Genomic DNA, 20,813 nt, shown 5'->3' with positions numbered 1-20,813 from the left:
GCTGCAAGCCCTCTTGCTATGAAATTTGAGCTGGATGAGATCTTAAATTGGGGTTGCAAAACCAAGCCCGTTGTGGGGTTTGTGTCATGCTGGTGCTTCAGTAGCCTTGGGGCAAGCCCAGCTTTGCCTGTTGGTGCATAGTTACCTCTAATGATTCATTTGCCAGAGTGTCTTAACTGAACAACTTGTACTGTCTTTTGCAGTGAAAGAGACCTTGGCATGCCAAATGGGATAGCTTTTGTGTGACTGATTCCCTTCTAAGACACTGTTCATGAAGGTATGAAATGGGAAAGAAAGTAGGCTGTAATGCTACTGATATCAGGAAGGATAAGATGTATGAAGAGTTGTCTCTGGTTTTTATCCTTTCTCTATTCTTCTACCCACTGCTGAAGACTATCTCAGTACACTGATGAACCTGTGGTCACACCAAAAAGTTCTTGAGTCTTCTTTAGTTCAGTGTGAGCTCAGCAGCAAGTACAGCAGACCCAAAGGTCATGGGAATAACTTGCTTTACTTGGGGAAGGGGAAGGAGAATGTCAAATATGAGAGATATTTAATAGAGTGGCCTTTCTTGACTGGATGATTGTTATAAAGGCTGATAATTGGTGGTGTCACTGCTAATAGGAGTGTCAATATTGCTGCAGAAAGGCAATAACTGTCAGAAGAAAAGGGGTGTTTTTGGAAAAAAAGCCCAACAGGGCCCTGACTTTATGCCTGTTTTAAGGAAGCAGTTACAAAAAGCCTGACAAAGAAGTGCTTTCGTCCACCGTAAGTCAGAATCTGTGCACATGTGAAGAGTGAAGGCTGAAGGAAGGGTGGGCACCCACCTGGAAAAGACCATTAGTCTACTAAACTTGACTCTAAGCTGTGATCAGCCAGAGACCGAATGTCACATATTAACCTGAATGAAACATCGTTGTTTAACCTCGGTGAAAATACGCTTTGGGAATACGGTTGGGTTTATTTGTCTTGACATTTGCAATGATGCCCTTTTATAGCCTAGATTAGCTATGATTTAAATAGAAGCAGTAGTTACTGTGTCATTTGTGGGCTGTGGGTGTTTTTCAAGCACTTGATTCAAGCAAGCCTTATCCATCTCTTGTCTGGAAGAAAGAACAATTCTACCTCACACATTCCTGACAAGTAAGTTTAACTTTTTTCTCTAGCAATGGAGGCTCTTAAGACTTTTCTTCTGGTATGTATATGTATCCTCAGGCAAGCTATTCCACTGCTATAAAGCTTTCATCAATATTGTAGTCACATATGCTGTGGTTTAGACTTCACATCATAGCTGTGTGAAGATTTGGCACAGGATAAAGCAAGTCCAACAGAGCTTCCATGGCTTGGAAGTTCAGCCAGAGCATGGGTGGCTCTATTGAATGAATGACATGTTCTCATCTACAGTTTAGTTTTGGAAAAACAGATACGCAACTGGATAGCAATGAATTCTGTCAGGGCAGGTCTTGTCTTTGTAGCTTCTGAGCATCTTTCTCAGGGAGAAACCATGTGCTTTTAGAGAAAACAGAAAACTCATGGTGGTAGATCCCTTGTAAGTCAGGCTCTTGTGAGGAAAGGTGAGTCAGTGACAGAGAGCAACGGGAACGTGTGCTGTATGTAACCAGGGCATTATCCAGACCTCAAAATAGCATTTCAGCATCTGCAAATAAAAGAATTGGTGAGGAAATTCAGGGGGCTGCTGGTTGGTCTCAGCATGGTGGTGGGCTGTGATGAGGTAGGACAGCACAGCCTCTTTCTGTCTGCTCTCTTTATCCTAGGGAAAGTAGTTTGCTAGATAATGGTATCTTTGTTGGAAAGCCCAGGTAAGGATTTCCTCCTCCCAGGAAATCTCTATTCAGAACCTGTTGTATTTCGGCACACGTTGGTACCCAGGAACAGGGACTAGATGGCTGTGCCTGGGTTGACTCCTCACAGAGAAGAGTGGGCCCTGAATGCATGAGAGGTACTACACTGTACCTGTCATATATATTCACAGAATGGTTTGGGTTGGAAGGGACCTGCCACAGGGACAGATAAATGATAGCCCTGGTATACTGATAACCCTTGCCTCACTCCAGCTGGTCCTGCACAGAGGAGGCTTGTATCTGTCCTGGGACATGGCAGAGCTGCTCTGATGGTGACTATACAGCTAGAGATGGCCAAGAATCCCCTGCAGCTACTGGGTACTCCAAAGGAATTAGACATGTACCTGTTGCAGGTTTTTTTCCTTCTGGAAGTGACAGCTATCCAGGCTGGAATGCTCCCTCTTCTCACACACGGTGCGTTTAATCTCCACAGACAGCATATATTTCAGCCCTCTGACGATCTAGAGAAAGCAGTTTCCTCCTTTAAAGTAAGGGCAGGGGAAAGGGATGCCAAAGTTTTGGCTGAGAATCAAGTGGTACCTCTGTAAATTGTGTGTGGAGTGAAGTGTTTTGTGTTTTGTTACTAGGGTAGGGATGGGGTAGCCAAGCTCTGTGGAGCAGTGGAAGGGGACAGAGGAACACGAGCTGTTTATCTTTAGGCATCCATAGCAGTCCTGAGGAGGATCAGGGCTCCTATATCTTGGGTGCTCTGTAGGAGAGTCAATTGGTAAATGATTTGGAGGACCACCAGAAGTCTGAGCTCTTCTTACCTGAACCATGGCTTTGTTTATTTGTGATTCCTTAAACAGAAAGAGGTCATTGGAACTGTTGTTGTATCTGTAGACTCCAAAGCGAGCCGCCTTGCGGACACCAGGGTTGTCAGTGTTCATGGGGACAGGGAAACCAGGTTTTGTGGTTGAATGAGGTGGTAGGACATAGGTAGCTGAAACAACACAAAGCACAAGTGCAAAACACATCAGGAGCCTGAAGCGGTGGAAGCTCAGCCCTCTGAACTAGTGCTAAACCTCACTTGTCCAAAGCACTCGTACTTCAGGACTCTGCTCACCTCCGTTACAGAGTCATTTTCCTTTATATGTTTGAGATGGTGAAACAACCCTGTGGAATGAAGTGACATCAAAAGATGATAGCAGAGCTCAGAGTGACTCAGAGGAACCCATACTATCATGATTATTTAGAACATCACTGGCATGATGACTCCTGGCTCATAGAAAGTCCAGCTTTGAATCTAAAGATAGATCATGTTGCTCAGAATAGAGTATGATTTTTGATAGCTTAAGAGACCCTGGATTGCAGAGCCCTGCTGCTCTTAGCTGGCATGCCAAGTTCAACTTGCAGAGATCAGTCTTTCGCACCCCCCCCCCCCCTTAATGCTTTGATGGCATCTTGAAGTTTTTATTTTAGGGGGATTTAGGTGGTGATAAAAGTGAGGGAAAGACCTTCCTTCTACCTGCTGAGAGTTGTTATCCCTCCCGTTTGAGAGGGACAGGATGTTCTACAGCTGGGCACAGGGAAGGACCTGGGGCAGAACTTGGACCAGCTCCTCACTGTCCTGCAGAACAGGCTGCTTTGGGTGCTGAAGTGCTGCTGCCCTTACCAAAATGCAAAGGACCATCTTACCACAGCCATGAAGTGGAGGAGCAAGGTGTGTAGGAGATGGAAACTAGAGGGGGGAAACCCATAAGCTTTTGAGTTTGAGCGCTCCTTTCCACACACTGTATGTTCTTACTTGGTTGTGTAGGTCATTTCCCTATGCCCTGCTTGTTTTTTCAATAACTTTAAAGAAGCTTGAAGCTAACAGTATGTCCTCTTCTTTCTCCCCTCTTACACTTCCCTTCCCTTCTATTTTCCTGCTTGTGAAATACACAGGTTGAGGATTTTTCCCTCTTGCTTGTAAGTTGCTGTGCAACCACTGCTGTTGCCAAGACCTGCCAGTGCAGGCCATGGCCCTTGGAGCTGATGCTCTGTGTGTGTAGGCAGTGAGCCTGTCTATGCATGCAAACGTGCACACGGAACTTGGGCTAAATGTGCTGTGAAAGTTAAGGTTCTTATCACCTCCAGCTCTTTCACAACTAGATTTCTCACTCACAGCCAAATGTGGACTGTGAATTTAAGCCAGTTTCTACTGAGAAAGCAGAGCGGCAACCTGAGCTTCCCTAGCACTGGGAGAGCCTGCCAGGCTGAGAGCAACTCAGTGGCTTGGGCTCTTCTGGCTGCTCTGCAGGACCTTGCTTGTATCTATGCTCTTAGGCCTGTTGGAGAATCAGATGTGGCAGTGGTTGGGGTGCCAACAGCAGAAGCTGTCCCTTGCAGGAGGAGGGGATAACCATGCGCTTTTTCAAACTCAGCACGAGGTCCTTTGCTGCTTTATATCCCTCAACACTTCTAGAGTCATGGTGGCACCTATTTTAGGCATGTGGGGCAGGGTGAGTGAGGCTGAGCTCATGCTGTAGACATGCAGGCATGTAGCAGGCTGGTAATAAACCATATGTTGTAGGAAGGTGGTAGGCTTGTGTGGATGCCATGGTTTTCACCCAGGGGTCCTGGCACTGCACCTCCTTCACCCATTGCAACTTGGTACTGAGAAGGACTCGGACCAGAGTAAAGTGAGTACTGAATCCACTGAGCCATGGGAGAACATTACTGAGCCACTCTCTTCTCCCCTGCCCCCCTTGCTTCTAGTGATTCATATTCCTCAAGATTAGGACTTTGTTTTTCTTTATATGCTTTGAGTCTTATTCAAGGCAGTTGCTCCATGGTACCTGCATTGCTCTGAAATAACTTTTGATGTTTGGAATAGTTTGCACCACTCCTTGCAAAGCCCAGCAACTCTCTGGTGTGGGGCACCTGTAGTTCTGATTCTCTTCGCCACAGCCTTTTATGAGAGCTTCTTATAGGATCACAGATGGGTTTAGGTTGGAAGAGATCTTAAAACTCACCCAGTTCCAACCCCCTGCCATAGGCAGGGACACCTTTCACTAGACCAGGTTGCTCCAAGCCCCGTTCAATTTGGCCTTCCTCCCTAGCTTAGCCTTTGGGGGCCATTACCTTTAAAAGTTGAATGTGTTCATGGTGATGGCCCTGCTTCAGGAGCAAAGCAGAACAGCCCAGAGGATGTGCTCTCATGGCTTGGGAAAACAGCCCTTAGAGCCAGAGCATTTGTGTTTTCAGACCCCATCCTTTGCTTCTGGGTTTGGAAATGGGAAGAGACGGGAGAAAATCTGCCCCCCTCCCCTTCTGTTGGGTGGTAGCAGGGTAGACTCCTCTTGCTCTGAGTTAACAGGCAACTGCCTGCTATTAAGCAAGAGAAGGCTGTTCTTGCAGGCATGAGTTGAATGTTGTATTTGGAGGCTCTCTCTTGTGCTTTCCTCATTGAGGAATACTCTGGGGGCTCTTTCTGCAGTAGGAGACAGCAATCCTGTGGATGCTCCCTCCCAGCCTGCAGTGAAGCAAACAGGCAGATAGCAACAGGTTGCTCTTTTTTTATTTCCCCATGAGGTGCTTTCAAAACCTCCTCCCCATTACTAGGAGCAAGCCTTTATCTACATTGAAGATGCAGCAGAGTTCCTGCAGGCCTCCGCAACCCCCAAAGGAAACCACAGCTGAAGAAAAGCTGCCAGCCAAGCAAGCACCATGCCCCTGGGTGCCTTAGTACTGTGTGTATGGGAGCCAGAGTTAAACTGAACTAGAGCTAAAACCTGCAGAGGAAACACTCCTGTCTGCAGCTCCCATTCTAAAGATTTAAGGCCAGCTGCAATCAAGAGAGTTTCCTTGCTCAGCAAAGAAAGGAATGTCACACAGTAATGCTTCATTAAAGGCAGCTAATCGGCGCTCAAGTGCCCATCTGCACTTAGCAGTCAAATTGTTACCCACAGTCTTTAGATTTAATAATCAAGGTCGCGCAGAGTTTAAACACAGACAAATAACTTAAAACCATCTCTAAAATCCTTCAGTGCTGTCCCCGGATAACGTGGTTTGCTACAAGGGGGGAAAGTCTTCCAAGCAGTTGGGTTTTCAGCTGCAGCCTGAGCCCTGCAGTGCTGAGCCACCAGCATGGGCAGTAGCCGAAGGGTGGTTAGTTACCAGTGCATTAGAAAGCAGCACTCAAGGACCTAAAGCACAAGGAAAACAGACACTGCTTCCCACTCTTACCTCCTGAAGCTGTGCTGAAGCTCCAGAGCGCTACACAGCAAAGCGCGGTGAAGCTGCGGGTGAAGTTCACTGCCATCTCCACCACTTCAGATGAGGACCCTGCCTGCAAGAGGAGTGACAGCCCTGCTTCCTGCAGGGGAAGATGTGCCTCTGGGTGCTCTTATTGGCTGGGAGGAAAGAGGAAAACCCCCATAATCATCACAGCTCTGGCTTGGCGATAGCAGCACCAGCCCTGCATCAGACAGGGACTTTGCACAACCTCTGAGGATCACGAAGCAAAAGCATGGGCAGATAGGTGTGATGTGGCACTGGGAAGTATGTGTGTAAGGGGAGTACCAGTCATATGCTTTAAGATTCATGGGGAAATGTAATCCCTATGGAATGGGCAATGAACCATGGGGATGTTGTTCTTGACTTCTATAGAATCATAGAGTAGCTTGGGTTGGAAGGGACCTTCACAGGTGATCTAGTCCAGCGCCCCTGCAATGAGCAGGGACATCTTCAAGTAGGTCAGGTATATGGGTGTCTGTGTGAGGAGAAGCCTGATGGAGAAGATGGGCCCACTCTCTTGTTTCCCCTGACATGGAGATGTGGGGCTTGGTTGAGGAAGACAAGGAATGTTTAGGGGTACCTGCCCGAGGGGGCTGTGTGGAGCAGAGCCAGTTGCCAAGGGTTTTTGGTTTTGCTGGCAGAGATGAACGCTCTGCCCCACATTTACAGAAGGCGTTTTGACAGCAGGAAAGGGCTGTGTTAGGCTCAGAGGAGGTGAGGTTTTCTCTAGGTGCTCCCCAGAGAGCAAGAGAAACATGGGCAGAGGGGTAGTTTGACCCTCTGTGGCTTCTAGGGTTTTCCAGCTCTGGGGTTGGATTCCCCAGGGTCAATACTTGGTTTCCATGGAGGTCCTCTCTAGGAAGGGTTGTCCCATAGCGAGGAGCTTGCAAGTCTAGGGAAAGGGCTTTGTTGTCAGACCTTGTGATGGACCTGAAATAACCAGCGTCCAGATGCAGGAGACTGGGAGATGACCTGATAAATCACTGCAGGGCTGAGAGTGGTGGACCTCAGCCTGTGTATGTGTCTGTTTCAGGCGAGGAGGAAGGTTGCCTTTTGTTGCTCCAACAACAAACTATGCTCCTTTCCTTCCCTCCTCGCTGAAGGAAAGTCCCGATGCAGGGTAGTGTGGGTGATACATAAGAGCCTGGCTGAAAACCCCTTCCTTGTACGAAGGGGTTAGGTAAACCCTGTGTTGAAATGTCCCATCAAGAAGGAATGGGGCAAGCCCAGTGAGTCACGTTGATCGTTAGTCCTACGTGCAAAGAGCTTCTGAATCAGACTCCAGAGCCTCTGGAGTACGTTGGTCGCTTGTCTCTCAGCTGTGGCACAGGTAGGGACTGAATCAAGGATCTTCAGCCTTCCCTTTCTCCTCAAGAGCTGTGCTCTACAGTTCCTATCTCACTGAGAGTCTCAAGGGGGATATCTTTGTAAGCCTGTAGTAGAGTTCTCCAGCATACAAGCAAAGTGGGTAGTTGGGACCCTTGTCACCAGATCTGAACACACTCCTGTGTGTTGCAAGTGCCTGTTTGTCACCCTGTCCCATGCTGTACCAGAAAGCGTTCAGGCTTCCTGCAGAAGCCTCCATTTTTATGCTGGATAATAAATTCAGTCATTTTTCAGTGTAAACATAATTCCTTAGTAATTGCCATCTATTTCTTTTTATCAGTAGCAATAGCTTAGCTTTGCAAATGCAAGATCTGGACTGTTCTGGCAGTGCCGTAGGAGAGGCTTGCTTAATAGAAGTACAAATGCATTTGGGAAGGTTTAAGCTGGACAGCTGCAGAGAACTCTCTTTTTGGTGAACCTGGCAGAATTCATTCCCCAATAAGGCTGTGAGGGGCTGGAGAGCAGGATGAAACCCTTCTGTCTGTGAAGGTTTAGGACATGTGGCTGATCCTTGTAAGGCACAGCTGGAATGAGATTTGAACAGCCAAGCATAGTGGCTCTTTCAGCCTGATTTGTGACCTTCCCCTTCTCTTCCAATGCTGCAGGAGCCTTTGCGTAGTTGCTGATAGCTTTTGGAGCAGGCTCTTACTGATGCAGTTTCCTCAGTGGAATTGTTTATGCACTGGGAACGCCATTTGTTATTGCAGTTCTTCCAACCCTTCCATGGTTTCCTTTCTCATCTTTTGATCTATCCACACTGAGAAAAATAACCCTCACTCTGACCCACATGCCCATGCAGCCCAGAGCATCCTTTCGATAGTCCCACTGAGCAAGCTCCAGGAGAAACCCTGGGTAATTTTCATCTCCATTTCACCATCAGCTCATTAAGATGAGACAGGTACAACATCCCGGAATGAAAACGACAGATGCAAACCCAGGTCTTTAAATACGAGTGTTTGCTAAGATTCTGTGCTGACTTTTGATTACTGGTGCCTTTCACTGACTTCAGCTACAGGATCTGAATCTTCTTTATTGTGCATTCCCAGGATGATAAAACATGGTTATTGCTAATGCAGTTTGGCTTCTATACCCTTAACACAAAGGCCTGTTCCTTGGTTCTTGTATGCTACCAGAAGTAGTGAGATTCTAATTACCAGTCAATAAAGTCCTTCCCATTTTTCATGGTGATAGACCTGAAAGAAGTTATTTTTACTCACTAGTTACATACTGCCTCTTAAGATGTCAGTGGCTGGGGACATATTGGGCTCACTGCAACTCAGGGAGGTATTTATTTGCCAGTCACATCCCTTCACCCCCCATCTCTCTGATCAGTGCTTTCTGCTGAGGGGCATTGAGGATCCTTTGAGATCCATGGGTTCTCTGGGGCTGTGCCAAAGCATGGGGACACCAGCAGCAATTTAGCAGTGGGACTCTGCAAGTGCTGTGTCTGTCCATGCACGATATTCCACGTGTGGTCTGTGCTGCTGGCAGGAATGCTTTTATTGCTGTGCCTGGCTGTGTTCAGGAAGCTGTGAAGTGTGGTACAATGTGAGAAATAGTTTAAGTCCTGTGCTGCTCGTAAACACTTAACCCTGCTTTTCAAGCGCAGTGCTTAATCAAGGGGTGGAGAATACGAAGCCTCTTCCACTCACTTGGGCCATAAATGAGCCCCTTAGCAATGGGGCACACAGAATTGCTGCTGTTTCCAATGGCTAAGAAAGTGTGTATAGCAATTGTTCTTAACAACTCCATCTCTTTAGGATGGTGGGTCTAAAGACATTGGAACAGAAGGAGACCACGACCCTCATGATGTGACTGATGCTACAATGCTAAACGCAGACCTATTGCAGTGCTTATTTGTAAAGCCTTGTCGTGAGCACCCTGCTATCACCAGTGGAGGGGATTTGGGGTGCCTCCAGACTCAGGCCTTTCCTGGGGCTTGTTCTTGCAAGGTGCCTGCCTTTCTCTCCTGGGAGAGGGCATGGAAAAGGAAAGCAGTCACCTGACCTGCACCTTGAGCATCTCCAGCTTTTACATGTGGACGTCATGCTGGTAAGGTGAGGGTGACAAAGATCTATTCATTATAGGAACACGGAACAGTTTGGGATGGAAGGGGCCTTAAAGCTCATCCAGTTCCAACCCCCTGCCATGGGCAGGGACATCTTCCACTAGACCGGGTTGCTCCAAGCCCTTGTGTCCAACCTGGCCCTTCTAATGAATGTAGGCATTCCTGGGATAAACCAAGAGCTAGGATGCATGCAGACAGCACCCCAGAGGGGTGTGAAAGAGGATGGACAGGAGATGTGCAGAGTGGAGCTGAGTATGGAGCCACGGCTGCAAACAGACCTGTGTGGACACGGTGGGTCTCTGTCCCTGCAGACCCTCAGCTCAGCAAGCATTGCTGGAGCATTGCTCTGCACTAATTGAACTTAGCTGGGGACCTGCTGGGGGTGTTTGGGTTCACAGGGGCGCTGCTCTGCCGGGGCAGTCAGGATGGAGCATTGCCCTGTCAGAGCCTCAGGCTGTGCCTGGCTGCGTGAACACCAGCATCAGGGGAGCAGAAACTGCTTCCATTAGCAACTAAATGGTTCTGTGTCTGCAGATGACAAATGCGCTGCTCGTGAGATGTGAGGGCATGCTGGCACAGCGCTAGGAAGTTAAACACAGGCACATGCAGCACGGGGGAGCACATGCTGTTTTATTCACCTTCCAAAGAAGGGCTTTGGACAAGGCCCTATAGGGACAGGACAAGGGGGAATGGCTTTAACCTGACAGAGGGGAGAGTGAGATGAGACATTAGGAAGAAATTCTTCCCTGTGAGGGTGCTGAGGCCCTGGCACAGGGTGCCCAGAGAAGCTGTGGCTGCCCCATCCCTGGCAGTGTTCAAGGCCAGGTTGGACACAGGGGCTTGGAGCAACCTGGTCTAGTGGAAGGTGTCCTTGCCCATGGCAGGGGCTGGAACTGGATGAGCTTTAAGGTCCCTTCCAACCCAAACCAGTCTGGGATTCTGTGATGGGATGTTTCAGGAGGTTTCTGGGGTTGTGTAGAGCTTGCTGTTGGATGTTTGAAGGGGATTACAGGAATGCACAAAGCATTACGGGGTGTTTAAGGGAAGGAACAGAGGCAGGGAAAGGAGGGATCAGAGCCAACTGAGGAGAAACAAGCATGGGAGAATGGGTAGGTGAGAGGATGAAAAGGTGCAACTGTGTGTAAGCAGGCTGGGTGCTTTCCTGGGTGAGCTCTGTCTGTGCTTCAGCCTGGCCTGGCCTTGCCTCATACTAACCCTGATTTCTCAGTGCATGTGAGTATGTGAATGTTTCACTGGGAGACTCCAGGCTCTACCAGTTGGTGAGTAGAAGAGCAGAATGTGAAAGCCCAGGGCTGGACACAGGGTAAGTGAGGCTCATGGGCTTGGTATGGAGTATGGATGGAAGCAGTGTCTGGGGTTGGAGGTTTGTGCTGATGAAGTGCGAAACCATTTGTGTCCACTGGACCTGCTGCAAGAAGTGCAGATTGCTGCAGAACAGGGTGTCCAAGGGAGAGTCAGCAACTTGCTGTGGTTATGGGGCAAGGCAGCCAGCCCCGCTGATCAGAGGAACCAGATTAAACATGGATCATTTCCAGTTAAAGCTTTGACTGACTGGTAACCTACAGTGAATGGGAAGCCTTCATCCAAAAACCTTGGGAAGCGCAGTCCAGCAGCGTACCTTCCAAACCTGTGTGATCGTATTCGTCTTCCACACATGGTGCAGAGCTGGTGTTTGATGGTACATGTCTCAGGAAGGCAATGTTTTGCATTGCCAACACTGAAATAAGTGGCCCGGATTTGCTCTTTCTTGGAATGCAATTGTAAATGGATCTTGCTTCTAAAACACCGTGACATTGATTTCCTACAAAGTGACAGCCTTGTCTCATTACCTAGATTCATTTGTCATGTGATGGGTTTTGATAGCAAAGATATGAAATCTGATGATTAACCCCCACCCCCGAAAGACAAAGAAGTTCAGAGCTGTGTCACATCCTTAACGTGCTTCAAAAGGAAGCATGACAAGCAGTGCTTGGGAAGAAACTCATGCTGTAAGAAGTCTGGTGGCAGGGAGTCTCGAGCAAAAGGAAAACACTGAAGAGAGAGGAGGCAGAGCCATTGGCTTCACACAGGCACAGTGTCCCAACCAAAGAAGAAAAGATCTGTCTATATGTCCAATATCCTTTGCTCTGACTCCATCCCCTGCCTGTGCTGTGGCAGTACTTCCCTGAAAGTAGTGTGTCTCCTATTTGGGTCTTCACCCTCCTGGCTCCAAAGGATCAGCATCACTTCCCTAAATTCAGCATGGTATAGGATAACGGGGGTAATGTAATCCACAGGGTTTTCCAGCGTGTCTTATGTGCCACAAAGGGCTTGATTTCCACCAGGATGGGTTTGACTTCTGAGCTTAACAGATCCTGTGTCTGAAATTCTGGGATGGAAAGGTTAACAGTTGGACTTGATAATGTTAAAGGTCTTTTCCAACCTAAATTCTATGGTTCTGTGGAGTAAAAGCTCGTTATACTAAACACAGCAGAAGGAAGGAGGGGGTATAGTGTGTGTACAGAAATGGACAGGGAAATATAAGGTGGAGGGAGAAAAGCCTTGGGAGTGGGCAGGGATACTGGGGTAAGGCTTGCCTGCTGCTTTGTGTGATTCCTGTAATAGCCTCATTACCTGGGACCTCTGGGCTCATCTCCCTAAATGTGGCAGCCAGGAAACTACATTCTCACTGCGAGTCATGCAGGATGCAAGCTGTGCTGCTTCATCAAAGTGATGGCTGCTGCTGTAACGAGCTGCGTTAGCCCAAGATTGATTGTCCCTTTCACAGCGTGAAAGATTGGTGCCATTTGCAGCAGGGAGGGTCTGCCCACTCTGAGGGTAATGCTGATGTGGGGCATCACTCCCTCAGCTGCCTGCGTGGCAGTGCTAGTAGGCAGCCTGCTCTCCCATAGCTGGGCATGGTGTTGGGGGCACGGGCAGCCTCCTGTGGTGCCTGCTGGGACACTGTCAGCCCTCTGCTCCACTGGCTCGGGGTTTAGAACTGGGAGATTTAGGCTGGATGTTGGGAACAATTCCTTCCCCAAAGGGCAGTCGGGCATTGTAACAGGCTGCCCAGGGCAGTGCTGGAATCACCTTCCCTGGAGGTGTTCATAAACTGTGTAGATGAGGCCCTCAGTGCCATGGGTTAGTGGTGGCCTTGGCAGTGCTGGGGAATGGTTGGACTGGGTGATCCTGAAGGTCTTTTGATACACGGATAAACTCCACAACTCATTAAAGTTGTAAGGTAGGTACGCTTTTATTCAGCTCTGAGGCGCATGGGGGATCGCTCCTCCAAAGGCATGCGCACCTCAGCCTCGTTTCCCCTTTGCATTTATCCTCTAAAGTTACACATATGCATGAGGTTGCACAACACGCCTATACATATTCATGTCCTATCCCTGCTTCGCATTATAATGAGCAAAAAAGTCCTTTGCGCTTACACAGTGCCTCCTGGTGGTCGTGGGCGAGGGTCTCAAGATGAAGTAAATGAGTCATCCTCAAGCCTGAACTTCTCACCCTTAGTCGTTACCCATGCTCCCTGGAGGCTTGGTCATTGTCCAAAGCGCAGAGCCAATTTCAGCCGGCCTGGGCATCCAAAGAATGGGAACCAAGTCACCGTCCTTACCTCCTAACAATAGCCACGTCCTTACATCTTGTTCTCGCGTACATGGTGAGTACAATAAGCATCAACGAGTAGTGACGTTGTTAAGCAAGCGGCTTGATCTACCCCCTTGTACACTGCAAGTACGATAAGCATGAGCAAGCGATACCACTTTAGCAAGTAGCTTGACCTACTCCCCTGTACATCGCTCAACCCTTCGCATCACTTTTCCAACCCACTTGATTCTATGACTCTGTGATCATCTGTTCCATACCACACGGTGGCCTCAATACAGCACTAACCTCCTGCTGCTGGCTGGGACCAGAAGGGTGACTGGGACAGGGAGGAGGAAACAGAGGGAGAGAAAACTGTGCCCTGCTGCAGGGCTGCCCCTCTGGGAAAGCACAGAAGGAGCATGCGGGATTGGAAGGCTCAGCAGCACGATCCCAGTGGCTGAACCCTTCACACGGGTGTCTCACAGGAGGATCCTGGGGTTACCCCAAGTGCTCTCGAAGTGTTTCTCCTAACTGGATCCTAGAACAAGAAAAGAGAAGAGAACTGCATGGAGAATGTACAGCTGAGTGACAAGCCGGCGTGCAGAGTTGTGTCCAACTGGTTTCTGAGTCCTGGAAAGCCACAGCGTCCTTAGGCTGTGCCTGCCTTTATTTAAGTGGGAAGATGTTGCTGGATTTCTGGGAGAGAGCAAGTTCAGGTGACAGCAGATGAGAAATGCGAGGCCTGAGGCAGTGCCCTTACATTAACTCCAGGTTGGAGGAGACCCAAATCCGGTGCAAAGGCTCTTGTGAGCCGTGCTGGAGGCAGCCTTGCTGCCCTGCATCTGGTGCTGACTTCATGGCTGGCTGCTTTTCCAGGTGACTCCTCTGTCCCCTGCTCTCCTCACCCTGTGGCTTGGCTCAGAGGAGGTGAGAGGCAGGGGCTTTTGTTCATCTTAAAGTCATTTTTAACAGATCAGGACAAAAAAAGCTTCACTCTGACAGAAAAGGGAAGGAAGCCTTAGGCAGGTATTAAGCAAGGAATAACAAGAGCCTTTCACCAGTTTCTTCTGTACTGGTAGATCAACATAAACTCTGTGGTCCTATGCTGGTTATGACCAGATTCCTATTTACTGGGCTGCATTGGGTTTTACAGCTGGAGCCTGCAGCCGGATTCAAGGCACTGATGGTGAGAGATGCGATTTCCCTCTTCTAGCATTTCAAGCTATTTTCAGATAAATGACTGATGTTCTTAGCTGATCTGCATGCTTTTAAGAGCCGATGTCTGACCATCTGTATCCAATTAGTCCCTTCAGCCCTGCGGTGTTCGCTCTTTTAAGTTCTCACACGTCTTTTTGGATACATTAATAATGAAGGAACCTCAGAGCACGCTGATGCTGCCAACCCATCACACCACAGCCTTACTTACTTACAATCCTTCCTAGTTCAAAGCTCTTCTCACCATCTTACAAGCTTATTGGCACAGGTGCTTTTGTTCCACTTAGGTGGATTCAGTCCCTCTCTAGCAGCCCTTGATCTTCAGAGGGGATCCATGATTGTAAAAGCCCTTTGCAACAAGCTGTTGATTTGCAGGATCAATCCACTCTTCCTCAAGGTTTTTACCCATTACCACTCCCTTTTAGAGGCAAGACTGAGGAGAATGCTGCTTCAGCACCCATGTCCTTGGCCATCATCCCCAAATACATGTCGTATTGCTTGATACTGTTCAGGTCTCCAAAGGCAATGGCGTTGGTGCCCACATGGATGAGCAGTGGGGGATAACAGACTTCTGAGGCTTTTCTGGCCTTCAGACTATCCTCACTGCCCTGGATCCTATCAAATGTCCCCAGGCAGCAGCCTCTGTCCTCCACAGCAGGGAGTCTCCTATTGCTATCCCCGCTTTCTCCTAGTGCTGCCATGTGATTTAGGCTCAGTTGCCTCCAATGCTGCTCTGAGCAGAGCTCCCAGCCCCTCATCTAATACCATGGCACCAAATCTATTCTGCAGCTGCCAGTCTGCAGGTGGAGCAACAGCCTTCCTCCTGGTGCTACAAGTCGCCAGCTTCCAGCCTTTTTCCATCACGCAGGTCTCCTTTTCCCAGCCTAGTGAGCACAGACTGAATGCTCCTCCATCAGTGCAGTTGGGTGTTCAGGCTCTCATAGGGTTCTGGAGAAGATACTGTCCTCTTTTACGTGCTGTGCAGACTTCCCACTTCTTTCTGCAGCTCTTCAACAAGTGTTGTTGTGCAGGTAAGAAGACCATTTCCCGTTTCCCAGGCACATCTTGCACTGCTGCATCCTCCCTTGGGAGCTCAGCCTGTGCCGAGGCCCCTGACGTGCCAGGAGGAGCTGCTGCTGTTGGCGTTGGCTTGTGTTCTGTGGGACATCGCCAACGTTGCTGAGCACACATGTGCTGTCCTTGGCTCCATTCTGTGTGCTCTTCTGTGCAAACTGGAGCATCTGTTTGCACCTTCTGTTACTGAAGCACAGACCAGTTTTTGGTGCTGTGTGACGCCGCGCAGACTCCAAGTGGAATTGATGAACAGCCTTTCTTATTCCCAAGCTGAGGTGTGAAAATCAGAGCAGGAGTCAGACTCAAAGCACAGGTTTGTTCTCCTCCAACCTCGTCCTGGCTATGTAGACCTCTCTTTATGGAGCTTCACCACCTTTTAATCACTTCTGTTTCAGTGCAATTGGTGCGAGCCCAGGACTGGATGTTTATCTGGTATATAAAACCTTGGCCAGGGCTCATTCGATCAATCACGGCATGGTTGTAGCTGCCTCACTGGCAAGGCACTAACCGCTGTAGGGCAGAGGAGTTTTCTTCTTCCAGCATGCCCGGCTTCTAAGAGCACTGCATTCGATGACTCCTGTGCAAACAGTGCAGGCAAGTGCAAAATCTGAGCTGGTGTTTGATGGGGAAAGAAGCAGCTCCATGCAGAGCTGCGGGGAAGGAGGGGTTCATTCCTGCCTGGGGTGCGCTGAATTAACTCAACTACTTGTTGAGCCTGCTTTAGAAGTGTCTGTGTTGTGATGGATCCTGACCAGAACAGCTTTATTCCGTGTGCAAACCTGGGCCTTGCTGACATCGATGTGAGTGCCTTTTACAGACAGCAACTGAGGGAGCAGTGGCATTCTTCTCTGCACACTGACAGCTGGATAAGTGAAGGCTACTACCCAAAGCCTGGGCTGGGTGAAGGTGTAGGGCTGGGACCTGAGGAGTAAGCAGGCTCACAATGATCTGTGTGTCTGTTGGGGTGAGGAGGGACACAAGAGAGAACTTGGTTGAGGAGGGAGGTGGAGGACAGGGAAGGAAGAGTCCTTCTGGAAACAACGAGAGGGGAAAGCCAACCGTACCCTTTGGGCTGAGGACTGAATGGAAAAGTCGACGTGGAATTGTAAACTGGTTTCTCTCTGAACCACACTAGGAAAAACTAAAATGTTGAGATATGTTCCTTGTAAGCAGACCAGCATCCAAGGGAGCCTGGCTTATGAGTTTGCTTGCTCTTGCCAATACAACCTGCAAAGCTCCCAGGATGGGTTTACCGCTCACTCGGAGAAAGTCAATAATATCTCTCAGGGAACTGCTTTGAGTCAGCCAGGGCTTAATGGGACATGGTGTGGGTAAGGTCTCCAGGCTTGGTGCCATCTGCTTGCAGAGCATTGGGTTGCTGTAAGGATATCAACAAAGAAGCTTGTGGAAATGAGGAGGGAAATAGCAAGCTCCAGGGCGTAGGAAAATGATGATTTTTCTGACTGTTGCCTTCATGAGATTGGTTAAGTCTGGGGTTTGGGTCTGCTCCCTTCCCGCTGTCTCTGGGGAAACGCCTGCAAGAGGAGAGAGACGAGCCCTTGAGTTAAACTGAAACATGACAATGAGGCCAGCAGGCTGATGAGACAGAGAAAGAACTTCCCCATTGTCTTTGGAGATGTCACGTGGGAACCCCCTGAGAATTAGGGTTGGTGGGTTAGTGAGGGAAAAGCAACTAGTGGGCATCACAGTTAGGAGCTATAGAATCCCAGACTGGTTTGGGTCGGAAGGGAACCTGAAGCTCATCCAGTTCCAACCCCCTGCAATGGGCAGGGACACCTCCCACAAGACCATGTTGCTCCAAGCCCTGTCCTGTAAGATCTCTTTAATGCAGCTTCTGATATAATCCGTGAGTTACCTGGTTAAAGAGAAGATACTAAAGAAAACAGGTGAATTTAAACCCTAGGTGGTAAATCTAATAACAATGTTCTTTGCTCCGAGTCAAGATAATTGCACTTTGAGAAATTCTTTTGGTAGAACATTAATTCTGACCTTTCTCTGAAGTGTGACATAAACATGTTCTAAAATGGAGATTCACACCCAGGCCATTTCCATTATCAGCTAAAAAGATTTGGGAGCTATATTACAGTTAATCTGTTTTAAATAAACAATCTCCCTCTCTGTGCTGTTTTCGTGCTATAACAGACTGCTCAGATTTATCTTTTCTCCCTCCTGTGTAGAAGATACGATTTCACTAGTATCCAACAGTGGATGCTTGAATACATGCAAACCTGTGTGTGTGTGTGTGCAGATTGCCTGTCACAGTGTTCAGCTACTTCAAATTGCTGCTCACTCACCAAAGGCTAATTCTATTTCCTGAACCCCTGCCCTGCTTTCACCTGTGACAAGTGAAGAATAGTTCAGTCATTGTAATGATTATTAATATACACCAGTTTCTAACTGCGGTCTGATTTCCCCCACCAGCTACCTGAAGGGCAATGTAAATGTATGATCACACTCCTACTCTTCTCTCCTCCAGAGATGGGGACCCGTTTCCTTATCTCTACCTGGTGACACCTGACAGTGAGAGTGAAGGTGCAAATATAGATGAAAACCTGGACTCATCCTTCTCCATCAGCATCTGCTCCTTGGTCCTTCTTGCAGGACCAACTCATGCCCACTGCTCTCTAGAAGTCAAGGGTAAAAGACTTCTGCAGGAGTCTCAAAGCTGGGGTTCAGGGTAGAGGTGTGTTTGAAGCCATGCTCCTCCATAGAGCCCTGGGGCTGGCTGCCTTGCTGTGCTGTAAGTAGGAAGGGGCCCATTGCCTAGCACACAGTTGAGCTAAGGAGAGACTGGGAGCCCATGTGGCACAACGGGCAGGTTTGGAAGTGTGGTAATGAATAAGTAAGGCTGTGAAACTCATCTCCATAGCATATGGACTCTATGTCATGGGCTTACTGGGGTCAGATCCCAAGCCCGTTGAGCTGACCAGCCTTAGGTCCTTGGAAAGCATCCCAGGAAAACATGATTGCCTTCAATACAGCTCAGTATTTCTTCTCCCATCACCATTTACGTGAGTTACTTTGAAATGTGTCTCTCCTTGAGAGCCAAGCGGTGGAACCAAACAGATGAAGATGAGGTGAGAGTCATGATAGTGCTGGAAACTAATGTTCTCTAGACTAGTGTAATGCTAATGTCACCTGGCAGTCTACCAAAGTTGGGTTTTGCTTATTTTAGTTGCTCTCTATTTCACTCCAAAGTCATTTTTTCAGTACTTCTGGTGATGTGTCCTAAGAGAAATGTATAAGGTTGCTTTAAGGATTAGCCATTAATCCAGCTGGTTCAAGAGGGTAAGCCCTGGAAGTGGAGACATCTTGATTTATGCTCTTGGTACATGAGGCTAGCCTGGGTGATTTCTGAACTGTGAAGAGAGCTTTTCCTTGGGAGCCCAAGGTGTGTGTTTTAGTGAAAGGAATAAATCCATAGTTTTTTTTTTCCTGCTGACTCTTGTTTCATTTATTTTCAGGACGTGCTCTTGTCATGTGCATGGACCACCAAGCCACTGAGTTTGACCTGAGGTTCAATGAACACATTCATTTTTAGTCTGTTACTCTCTTCTGCAGCTCAGTATTTGGTTATGTTGTGCGTTATCAAAGCTGTAATAACCCAGAAACCCCCTTACGCTGCCCTCTCTTCCATTTACCACAGCCTGCAGAGGAGACTAGAGAAGAAAAAGTGAATTAGGAGGTTCCTGGAATGCAGCATGGGGTGGGGAAAGAGGAACAATCACAGATCTCTTTTGACGCATGGATTTTGAAGGCAAGTGTTTAGCAGACCTGCTTTTGTACTCGTGTCCATGCTACAGCCTATGCTGGACAAACTGCTTTGGTGAAAAGGCTTAAAACCTAACCCAGTGCTGTTGTCCTACTCAGGCAGAGCGGCATGAGCTGTGCTTGGTGTTTCACCAGGAAAGCTCGCACGATGAGAAAGGCTGACTTGGTCTGCAGCAGAAGGGGAAGAGATGCGGGAGAGGACAGAGGCTGTAAGGCATGAGAGAGCCCAAGCAAAGCCGAGCAGCCCATCTGCTAGGGTCTGGGTGTGGGGTACATGTGAGTGTAGAAGGGCAGCAGTGTAGCCCTTACAGCAAAGACATGAGCGTGAGGAGGACTGGTTCTGGAAAATCCGTGGACACTACCTCCCAAAATGAGTCTCCACCAGCCACGTGTGGTGTTAAACTGCTCTCCCTTTCAAACCTCCTGCTTTGAGAGCTGTTTCTTCAGTGCTTTGGGGATTCTGCTCCTCCAGCAGTCATGCAGCATCACTCTCTTTTCTCTCCTAGGATTTGCTGCTTCAGTCACCTCTCCTGCTTTCAGGCCTGAACATTATCTCATTTCCCTTATATTCAGGGAATACTGGACCTTTGTAGTGTAAAGCAACCATTTTGCAAAAGAAATTGTAAAAGTGTTGGTGATAATTCCCCTTTGGCAAGCCTGCCTGTCCTTAGGAGCTACGGTGTCTCCATGGAGCGTAGAACAGCTCCAAGCAAAACCAGCAGCTGGAGTGTCCTTTGGCTGCCCTTTGTCACACTGGGGTGAAGAAGGGCATTAAGACAGATCTTTGCAGGGCAGAATGAGGAGAATCTGTAGAGGAATGAAGAGAATATGTAGAGCGGTCTCTTGCTGTTTGGATGCCTGGATCTGAGCTTCAGCAATCCCACATTAGGGCAGTTCCAGCAGAGTTCCAGTCACTCTACACAGTGTTCGTTCTGCTTTCTCTTTCTACAGATTATCCCAGCTACCTCCCCACTCCTGATATATAAAGGGAAAAAGGGCTCTGGTCAAACACGGGAGTGGTGCCTGCTCTGAAACTTGAGATAAAGCATCTCTTTAACATCTGCATCCCCAGTCTTCCCTTTTATTTGAAAGGCCACCCTGCTCTTCCATGTGGTGAGCTGTGAAGGGACAGATCCCTCTTTCAGGTTTCTCAGATAGGAAATGATGTTCCAGCAGTGCAGGAATTGGGAGCGTAGAGGAGGGAGAAGCTGATGGCCCACAAATCCACTGAGCTCTTGACCTGCTGTTAGCCGCAGCGAGGAAGAGATCTGTCTTCGGAGTACAACCAGTGTGAATCCTGTTGCTTTGCTGATTTGCTCCTGTAAGGTTCAGAGAAGTCAGTCCCTAATTCAACAGAGCTGTGCTCGTGCAAACTGCTTTAATTGCAGTATCCAGCTCTCCTGTACTTGAGCGTTCTGTCAGGATGGCTGCCGAGGGTGTACTTCACGTGACCTTGGCTTTAATTGCTTGCAGCTCATTTGAATGACTCCAGAGTGCTTTCTACCCCTGATTAAAGCTGGTTTCTTTCCAAAAGTGTTATCTTTCTTCCTCTTACTTCTTTCTTTAAGTACTTGGATGCGTGCTAACGTACCCTGAAA

At 48.4% G+C, this 20,813-nt stretch overlaps 1 protein-coding gene across 2 annotated transcripts; it reads right to left on the bottom strand.

Annotated features, from left to right (window-relative positions):
- Positions 1–1,391: 1,391 nt before the first annotated feature.
- CST7 (cystatin F) lies at positions 1,392–6,235 on the bottom strand. Of its 2 annotated transcripts, XM_061475177.1 has the most exons (4): positions 6,033–6,235; positions 2,633–2,805; positions 2,207–2,323; positions 1,392–1,657 (listed from the first exon to the last, which is right to left on the bottom strand). In XM_061475177.1, exons 1-4 carry the CDS (start codon positions 6,106–6,108, stop codon positions 1,580–1,582), a joined length of 444 nt encoding a protein of 147 aa, XP_061331161.1. In that variant the 5' UTR covers positions 6,109–6,235; the 3' UTR covers positions 1,392–1,579. The 2 variants fall into 2 exon arrangements, with proteins under 2 accessions (XP_061331161.1, XP_061331160.1); XM_061475176.1 differs by lacking the exon at positions 1,392–1,657 and having other exon boundaries at positions 2,192–2,805.
- Positions 6,236–20,813: the final 14,578 nt, after the last annotated feature.

The sequence above is a fragment of the Pezoporus flaviventris genome, unplaced genomic scaffold (assembly GCF_033815535.1).
Source record: "Pezoporus flaviventris isolate CSIRO_AGI_PZ_B2104156 unplaced genomic scaffold, CSIRO_AGI_Pfla_v1 ptg000083l, whole genome shotgun sequence".
NCBI lineage: Eukaryota > Metazoa > Chordata > Aves > Psittaciformes > Psittacidae > Pezoporus > Pezoporus flaviventris.
This window is presented reverse-complemented; position numbering and strand designations above follow the sequence as displayed.